General features: G+C 37.5%; 1 protein-coding gene across 1 annotated transcript in view; it reads right to left on the bottom strand.

Moving 5' to 3' along the window:
- Positions 1-15,591, bottom strand: part of ARHGAP10 (Rho GTPase activating protein 10) — a gene marked incomplete at both ends in the record, with an annotated part of 154,493 nt that overhangs the window by 66,880 nt on the left and 72,022 nt on the right. The window contains 5 exons of the mRNA XM_081999649.1: positions 6,624-6,689; positions 7,948-7,990; positions 9,122-9,203; positions 13,126-13,220; positions 14,894-15,000. Coding sequence (XP_081855775.1) covers positions 6,624-6,689; positions 7,948-7,990; positions 9,122-9,203; positions 13,126-13,220; positions 14,894-15,000 — 393 coding nt within the window. The remainder of the gene's footprint in view (positions 1-6,623; positions 6,690-7,947; positions 7,991-9,121; positions 9,204-13,125; positions 13,221-14,893; positions 15,001-15,591) is intronic.

The raw sequence follows: 15,591 nt of genomic DNA, 5'->3' as shown, positions 1-15,591 counted from the left end.
AAAAGGAGAAAAAAAAAAAAAAAAAAAGGCAGAAGATCAACCACAGTGAAATTTAGCATTGAAACTTTCCCCAGGTCACAAATTCTCCTCAAAGACATACAGACTACATAGTATTAACACAGTCATAAGAACAATGTTATAAATAAAGTATTGCAGGAATCCTTTTGTTCTTCTGTGTTTTCAAGATAAGTTCACATTATGTTTTGGTAAAGGTTTCAGGTCCCTCAATTCCACCTCAGAAACTGGGAGGAGAAGCAAACTGGGATAAACCCTTTCTTGGGAGGGAGGGAGGGGAAAAAAAAAAAAGAAAGAAATCACGGACTGTTTTCAGATCCTTAAAAAGACATTTTGGATACATCATCATCCACATTCTAATAACACAAGAACTGAACCAACAAACGCTAAATTAACATTTCTTTAATAAATGCAATTTTTCTTTTTTCCAAGTATGTGGCTGACAAAAAGAGTTTGGATAAAATAAAGAAAAACTTGAGCCTATTCCCAGTCCTCAAAACCAATGCTTTTTCAAGTTTGTAAATGCTTTTCGTTTAAGATGCAAGGCCTCATTCCAACCCACTGTGGTCCACATACTAGTCATGTCCAGAGGCACCACCACAGGTTACTGAAATCAGTACTTCTGGTTTCGCTTGGGATGAATAGAGCAGCCATAACTGGCCTAATGTTTTCAGTCCCCTACTCTCATTTCATGTGGACACTGGACCTGTCCTTCCTCTGCGCCCTTCTGTCCACGCACACACATTCACTTCTCTACCCCTTCTCTTCCCCTGCTTTTGCCTTCCTTTACCACACCCAGTTTTATCCCCAGGGAAATAAAACTATGAATATAAATTGAAAGAAAACAGGAGGGACAGAAGAGGCAGGGAAGGAAAAGGGCAAAATAAGGTATGTCTTTGTCTGCTGCATTGTTTCAGAGCCCATATAGTGGGAGGTAAAATATTACAGTCCTGAAGCTGACACAGATGTTTAAGAGGCCACATAATAAGCAGCCATCTACAAACACCACCATATTCAACCTCTATATTCACATTGGCCTGGAGGAGTAGAAATGCCACAAAATACCTGTGTTTCCACTCCAAGGAAATCTTTTCAAATAACAGATTATGTGGTATTCTCATTCAAAATATTCTTCAACAAAGGAAGGCTTGTGGAGGATTCCCAGTTTCAACACCAAACCGTTCCAACTCGGAGGAGAAAAATTAAAACTAGTCATATGAGAAAAAGTTTCTTCCCAAATAAATATTAGATGAAGTATGTAGAAATCATTAGGCTTTTAATGAATTACTGTCAGACACAACCATAATATACAGCAATAATTCTCAATGCAGTGGAGAGAACTTCACATTTTCTACCTCCTCCTCCTGCCTAGCCTTGCTACATCTCTTCCTTCTTCTCTCACCCACTCCTCTTCCTCACACAGTCTGCAACCTCCTCAGCCATGCCAGATCTTTGAGAGCCTGCTGAACTCCTCCCTGTTAGCACAGCTCCATCCTCTGTCCCAGTGGGGAGCTGACAGGCTATGGCAGCCAATTCTCTCAGTTGCTCCACCTGGGCAAAACTGGCCCTTTTCTTGCCCCAGTATGCAGGCACCCCTGTAATGATGCTGAGTCTGGCTCAAATAAACAGAATAAGCCAGATCTCCAGTATTTCATCTGTGGTCATCAAAAAACACAACCCGAGTATGCTCACAGTTTAGCTGTGTGCAAAAGAATGAACCGCAAAAAACAGCTATGTGCCCACAATACTATTCTTCTCAAAATATGAGGTTATCAACCCAAACAAGTAAGTTTCCAGTGAACCCCAGAACAATAGTGTGATAGCATGCTATACAGCACTTACAGACTGCCAACACTAAAAAAATTAAAAATAACATAGTCCTTCATTCACTCCAAACAAGGATGCACTAGGAATCTGTCCTGAGCGCAGCAATTATTTTTTCGCTTCAAATTTCGCAGAGGTGTCCAGAAAAATTCTGGTACGAAAGTAACGCCAAGCTTTTTAATGCTCTGCCAAAATGCATCACACTTGTTTTATACAATGTCCTCCACTACTTCTAGTACCACAGAACAAGCCTTATGCACCATATGCAAGAAGCTAAAAAGCTGAAGAAATACTCTTGCAGTCAAACGCAGCTTTTGCTTATCTCAGAAGTTCTTTCGTGACTTCCTGTGCTTCTAACATTAAAACCAGGGGGAAACAAACTGTACTGACCCCAAACATACATTTACAGGATTAAAAATAATTAAGGTCAAACCACAGAAACTACTGCTCAACCTTAAAACAGACATGATACGCAAAAGTCTCTGAAACTATGGTAGTATTGAACCTAAGACAACCCTCCAGCAATAATCGTGAGTCTGTAATAGCAATTATCAGATAATTGATCGGTTTCAAATTTATCAACCTGAAAAAGCACAGCTAATTGCTAGCAGACATTAAGAAGTGCAGAGAGGAATTAATATTTCAATATAGTTTTAAACGATACCTTTAAACATACCTTTAAATGATGTTCTATTTAAAATATACAAGTCTGGTTTGAAACAGTACTATTTCTGATTTAATCTGCACATTTCAGATCTTCAGCACATCCAAGACTGATAATGCTTGGCATTTACAGAACATAATTGACAAGATGACTCATTGCAAGGAATAGCTTACCACTGACTAAAATGTTGAAGGGTTCAGACGCTGTGTCTGCTGGCTCAACCAGGCACTATTGGCAACTTTGAGCGGTAAAGCCCTGCAGCGTAATTTCCTTCATATTTACATTATCTCAAGATGTTTGGCTTTCTGATACCGGAATTTGGCACAGGTACACAATTTGTGAAACATACTTAGAAAAATAAGGTACTGTAAGTAAAATAGTAATTATATATCCTATGGTAAGCAAGGATATATAATATAGGCAGGTTTACTTTGTGGCTGGCATTGTACATGCGGCTGACACAGGCTAATAATATAGCTGCAAATACAACTTTTTATATCAAACTCCATAGTACAGAAACAGCCACAGAATCATAGAATAGCTTGGGTTGGAAGGGACCTTTAAAGGTCATCTAGTCCAACCCCCTGTGCAATGAGCATACAAGTGACACTCTTAAATTCAAGGTAATGCCAGATTTTTCTCGTTACGTGAAAAGGTTTTCTACTTCCTCCTCACCATCTTTTCTTTCTCATGAGCAGACACCCTGAACAGGCAGCTCAATGCTGCCATCTCTCTCTGCAGCTCAGATTAGCAGCTCCAGTAGTTCTAAAATCAAGACAAACACTGCTCTGGCAAACACCCACCACATCCTCACAGAAGGTACAGCCAATTACTGGCACACAAAAACATGCAGAGAGTCTTTACTACCAGAGCAAATGGCTCTTTGATGTTTCTATAAACTTTTGCCCTGCTGTATTATTCTCAGTACAGAATTATAAATAAAATACTCCAAAAAGAATCCCAAAACATTCTCTCAGAGACAAAACACAGGTGCACATCCAACCAGCATCACACTTAGTATGTGAGAGACAGGCTGCATATCTTGATGCCTCAGCATCTCCTACCAGGTAAAGCACAACCAAGGTCTTATAAGGCAATGCTGAATCAGAAGCTTACATGCATTTTACCCAAGACACTGCCTTTAATTCTTCTATTCATTCAGAGCAAATCATTTCCTTCTTGGCTTTATAAAAGGGAACATAACTGAGAAAAAAATTATCCAGCCATTGACAAGTTTATGTTCAATATCTCTGTTACGCTCTCCTCTCTCTGAATACCAGACTTTTTCTGCTATGACATGACAAGACTATTCTCAGTTTCCACCCACACTAGACTGTCCTCTCTTTCCACCCACGCCAACCTCACACCCATTATGATTAAAAGAGATAAAAACATGGCACACAAGCACAGTCTCTGAAGAGGCATCTGTCCTGTTTTCTTCTGCCGAACATAACTTGCCTTTGATGTGTTATCATTAAAGTAAAATAATCAAGTAAAAATTGTTCTAAGAACAAGTATAGGTATAAAATCTGCAGCCTAAAAGATGGATTTTCTTCATCGTACAAGTATCTGGCCAAACCCTTCTGAGGCCAAAACATTAATGTTCTCCTAGCCCTCCATTTGATTAGCTCGGCAGACATCAGCAGAAGGTCCTGAAAGTTCTGCAGAAAACAGAAACTGATCTTTAGGAATGCTTCAGTTAGTCTCATAGATGAAGTCAGGATTCTGTTTGTTAAGCTTGCCTTTTTTTTTTTTTAAATGCAGTTGATGTTAAGTTCAGTATTGATAAACGGGAAGCCATCAACAGCTACTTGAAATGAAATGGGAAAATGAAGTTCATTGAAACAGAGCTAGCTTGCTGAGTTCCTGGAAGATAGTACTTCAATCTATTCTTGAAACCCTGGGAAAAAAAAATTGTTATTGAACACAGATTTTTTTTTTAATTACTCCCCAAAACAAAATTAATAGGTAAAAGTCATTTTCATTGGTAGCAATTACCACAAGGCAGTCTATTGACTGCAGGTCTTACAAAGGCTGTGTACAAGGGATAGTGAAGCTGCAAGGTCTCCAAAGACAGGAAATACTGCAGCTAACTTTGGTAACTTCACTTCTCTTCCAAGTATGCTCCAGGGCAGATCCTGCTACAGGGACACACACTTCTAATCTACGCAAGCTTATCATCTGTCCTGAACAACAATATTAGGTGGGGTTACACATGTATTTTGCACCTTCTTACATGCCCCTAAATCAAGGCATAAAGAACAGAGCGGACTTGAACCAACACTCAGTTTAACCTATCCACCCACAGCCATGAGAAGAAACTCCACATCTAACCCATTTTTCCAAATAGCCACTTCATGAAGAAAGTGTTCACACTTTTTCCTCAGCTATGTCCTTATTCCACTTTCCTTGCTGGGGAGGAAAGAAAGAAAAAAAAAAAAAAAAAAAAAAAAAAAAAAAAAAAAAAAGACTACTTGAAGAAAACTGTTTGAATGTACCTGTAAATAATAAACCAAAATACACTGTACTCCACACTGCTTACAGTAAGCATGATTTATAAGGTATTGTAAGGTAACTAGTCACTGGGCTGTAGACCAAAACCAGCCCTTTCATTACATGACCACATGCTACCCTTTTCATAAATTCTGCCTCATCCAGTGCAAAGATAAATCCATTCTATATCGAAGCAGGGTTTTCCAGTGAAGGCAACTTATCTCTAGGATGCCAGCTTTATCTGCAGTGTTTCCCAGCTGAAATATTCAGATCGTAAATGCCAGTAACTGAAATTTTTTAAGTGATGAGACAGGCAAACCTTATTTGAAAGATATTCAAAAGAACAAAATTGAACAAAAATAACACCAGAAAGAATATGTTCTAATCTGAGATAACATCTTTAATATATCAGGACTGATACAAAAAAGTCCATGAGAAAAAGGATTTGAGATACTTCTTGCTGTTTAAATGCTAAATGCTCAATATCACAAAGGCTGCTCGGTCTTACTAATAATACTGTATAGTAAAGTGCATACATGGAATACACTGCTTTTAAGTAAGACCCTGCATTGACAGGAAGTGTGACTAATCCACTCTTCTGTTCAGTTATCTTATTTAAGATGGACTGTGATACTAAGAAAGATATAAATATTATGCCCTGTGCAATGCTAAATCTCTAAGGAAAAAAAGATACAATCCCTGAAAAACCATAAATCTCTCCTTTGGGAACAGGAAGGAAGGTCAACAATTTAGGAGAAAAACAAAACTCACACAGAGAAATTTCAACATCTCTTTTAACAAACTAAAAAATAGACCATAACCAATTACCTACTGTCATCTCTTCACCTCTTTTTTAAAAAAACACAACCAAACAAGCAGGTTTTCCACACAATACCATATACAACGCACTGGACCTCAGAGAAGCTGGTCACGTCACCTTTCAGAACGTCCATACAAGGAGTGTTGTCTCCTCACATGGCAGCAATAGCAAAAGCTGATATTATCCAGTGACCAAGTTACACGGGGTCTGTGACACAGAGCCTCTCCACAGTCATAATCCCAACTACCTCTTGAATACTGTCTGCATACTGACCTTTCTCTTCTGTCTCCAATTTTGGAGGTACAACAATGAGCATATGCAACAGTAAGCCTGAAAACATCCTTGTCTCTGGTGTGAGACTAAGTCCACCAGAAGTGCTTCAATACTTTGTTATTCACTTGCCTGCTCAGCTTCTGTTCTTCTGTCCTAAGTTACAAAACAGAAAACCTCCATTCAAAGGCCACAAATGGAATACTAAAATTAGTCAGTCTGTTCCAACAGCAAAGGTACAGGAATTGCCTACAAGATGCAGGTTTTTTTCTCAGCTGTTGCACACAAACATTGACTTCTTTTGTCAAGAGAGGTGCTATTTCCCCCCTCCTGAGCACTTCTTGAAAACACGTCTTGAGAAAAAGCCATACCTAAAAGGCTGGGACTGGACAGAAGGAAGCTCCTGCCCTGGTCAGTTAATATCTGCCAGGTTAAGTCTTTCCCAGAGATCTATAGAAGATTAGGTCATACAGGCCCTCTTTGAAGAGCAGAACAGCTGCTCCACCCCCGCCACGAACAGGGTGAGTTGATCATTACCTCGTGCTTCAACAGCACTGATGCACTTTTTGATGACAGTGAACCCTATCTTATCCAGCTGTGCACCTACAAGGGAAAAAAAAGTTTGAAAAGTTTTAAAGCACCATTGCAATTATGTCTTTCACTGAAAAATAAGGCTGGACTTGATGACAGAGCTAGTACTTCTCAGGTAAAACTGTAAATATTCTGGAATAGGAATATTTCATCACCTTTCCTAGAGATATGCCCCTTTTCTCCTTCACAACCCTGCCTAGCTCAAATAAAAGCTCATTCTGGTGGTAGTACTGGCTTCACTGAATCTGTTCACAGCAGCAGCCTTTGAAGAATGGGATCTCTGATTAGGTACATATGTTGGCAGATGCAAAATGGAATTTAACAGTACTTACTGCAACATCGACAACATCTGAGAGAGTTAACCAAAGGGGACAAGGAAGTACTTACGATGAAAAAATATAATCATTAACAGCAGGGCTTTTACCGAGTCCTACCATGAGCCAAAGAAATTCCCACACTAAAGATACAGGACACATGTATATCGTTTCACAGCAGTTAATGATCTGACTACATAAAAGCAGATGCATTAACAGGACAACAGCTGAGATCCAGCATTCCTTTGTTGTTCCTATCTCATTCTTCACTTCAAAACTTCATTTGAAAGCTTATATTGTAAAACCACCCTTCCCCCAAACATCTGGCCTTCTGCTCCTGGGGACCTGGTCTTGCACCACGAGAATAAAAAACTGTGGAAAAACTTCTACTAATAACACCAAGATCCAGCTTTAACCAACAATCAAAAAAAAAAAAAAAAGGCAAGGATAAATTTTCTGAAAATGCAAGAAGGATAACTGTTTTCACTCATACACTTTGCTAACAGAAGACAGACATCTCTTCTACTTCCATATTGTGGTTTACATTTTAAATACATGCGTTCAGGTTTTTTGCTGACCTTTATGTTCAACTGTGATTGCTTTTAAAACCATACTTATGGATTCTAACAGATGTTTACACACAATCTGGATTAAGAAAATGCGATGCATTTACATACAAATTAACACTTGTTTGAGTCAATTTCAAGTATGACATAAATTGGCAAAACCAATCAGACTGTTTCTCTAGCTTATGACCAGTCCTACAATTCTTATGTATGTACTGAACTGTGTTCCTGTCAAAACCCACTAATTACAAAATCCACAAAGTATATTCAGAACTCGATTCAAAATAAAAAATTTAATTACATTGGATCCACAGAAAAAAGTTTACCTTTGCCTTTCTCAATTGTAAAATGTTAACAAAAATCAGCTTTAATAGTAATTCAAGTACTTACTTCCCTCTCGTTTTGCATTTGCTCTATTCAAATTGATGAACAGCTAACGCAAAAAGAAAAAAGACATAAATTATTTCAAGTAATTTTATGAAACCAGAAACAAGACACCCCCAATCTTAATGCCCAGTAGGGACAAATGCAACTGTTTACAGCTAGGTCATATCACCTCTACCTACAACAGCTCTAAGAGTAGGACCAGAGGTCCATGCCCTCTCAGAAAGTAGATAATTGCACTTTTTAGGGAGTGAAATTTTTTTAAAATTCTCCACAAATACAGTTCCTTGGGGAGTAGAACAATGCCAGTTAGAGCCCCTGAAATTAACTGTGATTTACATGCTCCATGTTCTTATGTTTCTCTGCAGGTTAGTTTCCCACAGCTCAAGTTCACTCAAATCATTGTGAACTGCTTTGATGACTCCTGGGAGTTATGTCCCAGCTCAGCATTCCCAGAAGGTGTAAGCTCACTGGGAAGTCCAGCTCAGCCAGCATGTGATGATTATAAACACCTCTGCAGATGAAACAAGATTTTTATAACAATGTTGTCAATAACACCTACTGCTAAAATTCACAGTAGTGAACTACTGGGGACAGACACATGATTGTGTCATTGACTAGAAAACCCCGCTACTTTTGGCCCACAAGACAAATATAATATTTATGATTGTAAATATAATCTGCAATGTATTTCAATTCTGCAGTTCAGACCCATTTCCTAATGTGAACCAGACATTAAGCAAATTCAAGTACAACCTCATTCCCATTGACAAGGATTTTTTTGATCTAGTTTTAAAAATATACACATAATGATAATACCATTTAACTAAATCACACAAGTCTTGCCACTGGAATGCAGTATGTCAGCATAAGGCTAAGTGGACATGCTTATCCTAGACATTTTTTAGAATACCAATATCATCATTGTGATGGGAAACCATTTATAAAAATTGATGCTGTCATTACAATGAAAAATACCTCATATCAGCATTAGCAGTTATCTATGCTGAGCTTTACCGAGTTACTCATCTCTCCTGAGTTTTATTTCACTTTTATTCTTCCTTCATTCTGCAAACTACATAATCTCAGTTTATTGAAGTATAAATGGGGTCAGGAAGCAGGAGGTGAGAGAATTTCTCCATTACACTATAAATGGGTATTTAAAAAATTACGCTCTTACAGCTTCTTTTCCATCCAAGGCTTCCATCCATAGCTTCCTGTCTTCCTCAGAAAATGCCTGCATGGTCACAGGAACTCCAGGCCTGCAAATGTACCAACCACACAGGGTAAGTGCACTCACCAGTAACTAAAAAAGTCTTATCAAATTCTACTTCCAACTACAAGCAAAAGCCCATTGTCCTAAAAGTCAGGGTCGTGGTTTTTTGCTTAATTACTGAACACTGCTCATCTTTAAAATAAAAGGTATAGAACTGATACACACAGTAGGAAATAGAGATAGGAAGGAAAAAAAGAGAGTGAATGTAATCTGCAAACTATTTAATTGAAATAGCTCATTATTGATAGTCTCTTGATACCAACATTTGCTGGGAGCTACTGAGTTTTCTGAAATCTAAATTTATGTAACACTCTTGCGTTGCTGTGCTGTTGGCTTTTGTCAACTTATTTGACGTGTAGTCTTCAGCTTTAGAGCAGTGACAATGATTAGAGTCTTCCAGTAAATATTTTATAAAAAATAACCAAGTCTTAATGCAGTATCTCATTACAAAACTCCACTATTACTACTTTCCTAAAAAGCAAAGATGGATAACTGTGGGACGTAGGGATTAGTGAACAGAGATTAACACAAATCTACTCTTGTGTTTATGTAATAGGAAATTAAAGAGAGTAATTGTATGGTTCAGCATGGTGTACAAAGTAAAGACAGTTAAAATCAGAACAGATTAATTGGGTAATTATTTTTCTGCCAATTAAAAAAAAAATCATTATATTCAGCCTGCCGCTTCTTTTGGCAAATTTGTAAATCTCATTATATAGAGATGGACAGAAATAGAGAACTAATTCATGACATCTCTCTCCCCCTCCCCCCGCCCTTGTATTAAATCTTTCTTCAAGTAGCAAAATAGCTGTAGGGGAAAAAGTTTTCTAAAAACAGAGAAAACCAGCACAAATCCCACTTTTACTTAAAACTGTAACAGTCTACACATTATGTTCATATTTTTACAACTGGAGACATTTCTAGTTCATTTTCACTTTGCCATAAATTTTATCAAACCACACAGCTTAATTACAGCATAAAACTCTGTAGGTACAAATACCTCCTGCTCAAAATCTCTTTTCAGACCTGTGAGGACAAGGCATGCACACACACTCTAGCAAAGCAGTCTAAACTCAGGAGGCCCAGCTATAACTTTGGAAAACGGCAGCAATCAAACAAGTCATTCTCTTTTGATTAGTTAAAGCAAGGAGACTATAAAGCCATAAAAATGGAATCTCTTACTATTCTCAGTGATAGACATTGAGCTCTTAGAGCGGGTGAGGGAAGCCTTGCCTTAATTTCTGCAACTAATAAATAGCCTTTATGACTAAAACAAGCTAACACTGGTATAGTAATAACAGTAAGCAAAGCAGCTTCTCAAGCCATATCAGCTTTTTTCAATACAAACTGGTCTGCTAGTAGCACAGAGCTGCAACCATCATAAACATGCGAAATTAATCACTTGGTAGAAAAAAAATACCCTAAGTAATTAGCTAAATTAACTAAAAAACCCACATGCTGATTTAGTTTTTTTCTTGTCTACTTTCTTTTACTAGTTAAAAATAAAACCAAACAGGTTAATTCTATGCAGGGCAAACTTTCCTTCTTTTCACTAACATTTTAACTGTCAAGGTATCAAAGAGTATCACCTAGAGGCAACACATCAAACTCAGTATATCCTGCATGAAACATTATTTATTTGTCTTCAAACTAAAGTGAAAAGAGACAAAGCCTTCCCTCCTCCTTGTCCTGTGTTGGTAACATTACAATCTAAGTACATTTATCTTGTTATCTCATCTATTTATGCTCTTTATTAATAGAAGGTCTTTTTCCTACCCTAAAAGACCTCTGCTGTCTCCTTCAGACTTAAATTTCTTTACATTTACCGCTAGTCACCTCAAACTTCGCATGATGGAGTACTAGAACCAGAAAAAAACATCACTTTACAGAGATTTAGCCAGGATCCTAGCACCCTCAGAGCTTATAGTCATAAGTATCAGAACTTAAAGAAAAAAGAATTATCTTAGCTTTCTCGTTAAAAGAAAAATCTGTAAATATTCAGTTAGCTCCAAACTATGCTCAAGTCACACACAAGGCTGAACATTTGCTACTGAAAAGTCCTTCCTAAAATTTTACAGTCTTGCCTCCTTCCACAGCATGGGAACAAAGAAAACCCGTGGCCATCCATCAATCTGTATGGTTTTTTTTAACTTGGACAAGCAGAGGGATAAGTGTGCCCTGAACTGGTACCAAGGAAAGAAGCTAATGGCCTGCAGCAGAACTAATCTCCATGGGAACATCGCAGTACTACACACATATATTATTAAAAGAAAAATGTCTGATATCAAGGTCACAGTGGACCAGTTGTGTCTTTTATATCTGGACATCAGAAAGATGGAGTAGATTTTTCCTACTCTTACCCGAGAAGAAAATGAAAAAATATTTTGCAGGATCAAGGAAACACTGCTCTCCATCCATCACTGTTCGAAGTCCAGATACCCTACTGAGCAGACATGACAAACAAGAGGGGGTAGACTGACATTTCTCAGAGTACTTTTTTAGAAACTTCATCAGACTCATTTTGAAATCTGTTATTCATACTGACCAATACACCAACCCAGGAGGAGCTGATGTCAAGAGTTTAAATCTTTACTCCCCTTCCTACTGTTGGGACAGTGTTAGAATAGTTAACCCGCATCTTCCTCATATCAAAAATACAAGTTCAAACCATGCTGCAGACTTGTGACAAATGCCACCTGACTTATAAATTAGTATCTTGTCATCTGCTACGTGAGCTGCAAGTTTTCAGATGCAGTGGTAGTTTTGCATTCCTTTACCAATTGCTTGTTACAGAAATGGGCATGCCTCAGGCAGGCCAGTCTGGCCACGCACGCTACGCATAGCCTCCGAGTAAGGCTGCGCAATGAATGGATAAGAACAATGGAAACGTTCCTTGTCACAGATATATTTGCAGACCACTAGCAATCATAGGACAGAAGGGCCTAACAGCATTGGTCACACTGCATTTAAAGTGAAGGGCACTATGAATTTGATCAGAAAAAAACAAAAACCTATAAAACTTGAAGACCTACTACATGACACATTAGAATGTAATTAATTGGTATCAGTAAGGAACAAATGTATTGGTTAAAAACAGCTCAGAGAGGTGGATGCAAAAACTCAGCAACAGTCCACTAATTTATATCTAGCATTTAATGCTAGATATGATACTGTTCTACACAGATACAATGTGCACCAAAAGAACGTGACCTTACCACAGTCGTATTTATTTGCAGCACCCTATTAAGTTGGATTCTCTCACCTTTGTAAATGAAGACTACAGTGCTGATGAAAAGCAGTATTTATCATATTTTAAGATCCTTTCAGCAAAATAAAAAAGCAGTTCTTCTCTTTTGAAATAAAGCAATAAAATGGTGGGGTTTCAAAAAGGCAGTGGCAACAGTGTTCAAGATGCACTGGAAGATTACACCAGCCACAAAGCACATCAAAATTCCAACGATCTTATTTTCAATCTGAGAATCCAGCATAAATCCTCAGCAACATGTCATTTTGGAAAGCAGGCTTGTGATACAATATGGTCATGACTGTATGAATTATTACTGTGATAGTAGTCTTTCGCTATAGCTATACGTACTTCAATTTAAGCCACGTTTCTTCACTATGATAACAGCAATTCAAAATAGTTTCTCTAACTTTCTCTATGCTTTTCTTTTATGTGAGCTCAGACAATGTCTACAGTTCAGTTTAGATCCTCCCTGCTTCTGCTACACACAACTGAAGTAAAATCCAGTGAGCCACGGCAGTGCTTGCCTGCTCCTCCAGTGACTATTTCCCACTGGCAGTCTAAACAAACGTTGAAAAAGTAACAAGAAAAGATAACAATAATATTACAGTAATGTTAACTGCTATTTAGAAAGAGTCATTTCTAGTGTGTTTCACCAGCTTACCTGTCTGAAGCTTCTAAGTCAAAACAGAATCGCCTGTCTATAGTATCTATATTTCTTTTGGTACAATATGTAAGGACGAAGAGTTCCTCATCTCCCTGTGAAAAAAAAAAGTTTTATGCGCTTGACCCAGTAATTGAAAGCTTCAGTGAGCCAGTGTACAAACCAAGTAAGGTAAATTTACATTAAAATAATGGCAAAAACTATACTGAAAACTTGCAGAAGAATTCACTCACAGTTTCCGTTCAGGTCTCTGCGCAATAGCACATAAATTCCATGGTCATTTACAGGACATAAATGCAAAAACACTGAGTCATTTTAGCAGGTACTTTACAGCATAACACAGTACCATAGTAATTTAAACTAACAAAAATATTTTGCTATAAAGGTTTTGCACGTGTTACAATATAACCACACAATGAGTGTAACAGACTTCTCCCATTTTATGTCAGACACAGCCATTTCCGTAGCAAAGACTATTGTTACAGTAACTAGAATAAAGTCAGTGTTCTTTACTGTCTTACAGAACCAGTCCTTACTTAAAGGCCAACCAATACTAGGATCATATTTTACCCTTAAGTATTCAGAAATCAGATAAACTCAGCTGTGAATGCTGCATGAGTTGTACCGGATTTATATCAGGATTAACTGCACATTTTAATTACTTCTTGTCATATTCAACACCTCCAGACACAGAAGGTTGTCAGGGAAGGAGTAATTGCATTGTGGATTTCAAAATGGGAGATCTTTTAATACAGAAAAAATGGCTTCATAAGTGTTTTAGAATGCTGAATGCTTACACACATAGTATGTTAACTAAAATGCCTTATTACAATTAGAGTAAATCAGGATAAAAAATTCATAGAAGTACTGAAATGATTAAGGAAGCCAAATGCCACTAATTTTCAGTATGGCAGGTTTTCCGGAGCGTTTGAAAGATTCTTCCAAATTCAATATATTTGTAAATATACGCAGCCCTCAAAATCATGAAAGTCATCTACCCTCTGCTCAAACTAAAAGGATATAATACTCTGATAAAATTGCAACAACATGATTTTCTAACCAAATTTGAAGATAGGGCAGGGTGCTGCATTTGCAGGAATATTGACTCAAGCATTATTTTCCAGCTTCAGATATCCTTTTTCCTTGCAACAAAATGCATTTCATCCATATTAATGCGTTCATTTAATGCATTCATTTAATGCGTCATCTCTGAAGGTGCTGAGTGCCCTCAATTCCCAACTATTTCAATAGGAATTAAAGCCATTTAAAGATCAACAGTCTTGGGTCTTGAATATTTCAGATGCTATCAAAGATACCTGAAATTACATTTGGTTGTCAGTACAAATTATATTCCTATTAAAATCCTCTTTTCTAGTCCCTCTTCTAGTATTTACAACTCTGAAAGAAAAATCAGACTGGAACACGCAAGAAAGAAATTTCTAAGTCTGTTTTATTTTTGTGATTTATACTGTCACAAGTTAAATGCCTCATGGATAAACCAGACTCTGAATGGTGAAATACTGCACATTGCCTGTGCCATGTTCTCTGGTCTTCTAAATGGAAGCAGCTGAAAAGTCTGCAGAATTCTTATCTATTAATCCACCCATTACTTTAGGTTAACGTCCTTAAATGACAGACTGAATTGCATGAAGAAAGAAGAAAAAAGGGGCAAGGAGGTAGAGAGGGAAAGTACTTGACATGTTATCTGACGCATCTTCTGATCTTGATACAGGGAAAGTATAAGAGTAGAATATAAAAATATACTTACAACTTTCCCTCCTGATCTGTGTTCAAATGGGATCATGGTGAACTTCTTTGTTTCTTTCCTATACATGCAATAGTGCTTCACCCAACTGGAACCAAAGGGAGCAGGCCCTACATAAAACAGAAGCCTTAAGTTGTATGTGCTTTTTCCAGTTCCTGTGTTTTCTTCTCCTGCTTTCCAAAATGTTACACAAGAGCCCTACTTAATTCTTAACAATGCAGTATCTAAAACAAAGAAATTAATTAAGAACATTATACAAAGTAATACAAATGTTAACCAGTTCTTACTATTCTAAAAAATTATACACGTAGTATTTCATACTTATGCTTAATGACAAATGGAAAGAATTATTAATGTATCTTTGCCTCACTACAACAGACAAAATATTTTTTCCATATAAAATAGATATCGCTTGGAAACTTTATTTAAGCAGAACACAGAAACCTAGTTTTTGGTAACTTGAAGCTAAATAACTGCAGATTAATGCACCCGTGTTGCAGTTCTACATTATCTACTGACTAAGGTCTGATCGCATTTTCTGACACCAAAACTCACTCCTAACTATTCATCAGTGTATGCCCTACATAGAATACACTCATTTAAGAGCCCAGCCTACTGCATACAGTATTATTGAGATTTCTGCCGTGATGTTAACAGTTAAAACTTGGATTCTGACCCTCTGTAGCTCCTCACTTCTATTA

Source organism: Phaethon aethereus, assembly GCF_964289735.1.
Source record: "Phaethon aethereus genome assembly, chromosome: 4".
In the NCBI taxonomy this organism is placed as follows: domain Eukaryota; kingdom Metazoa; phylum Chordata; class Aves; order Phaethontiformes; family Phaethontidae; genus Phaethon; species Phaethon aethereus.
Note: the sequence above shows the minus strand (reverse complement) of the source record. Positions and strands in the feature narration are given on the sequence as shown.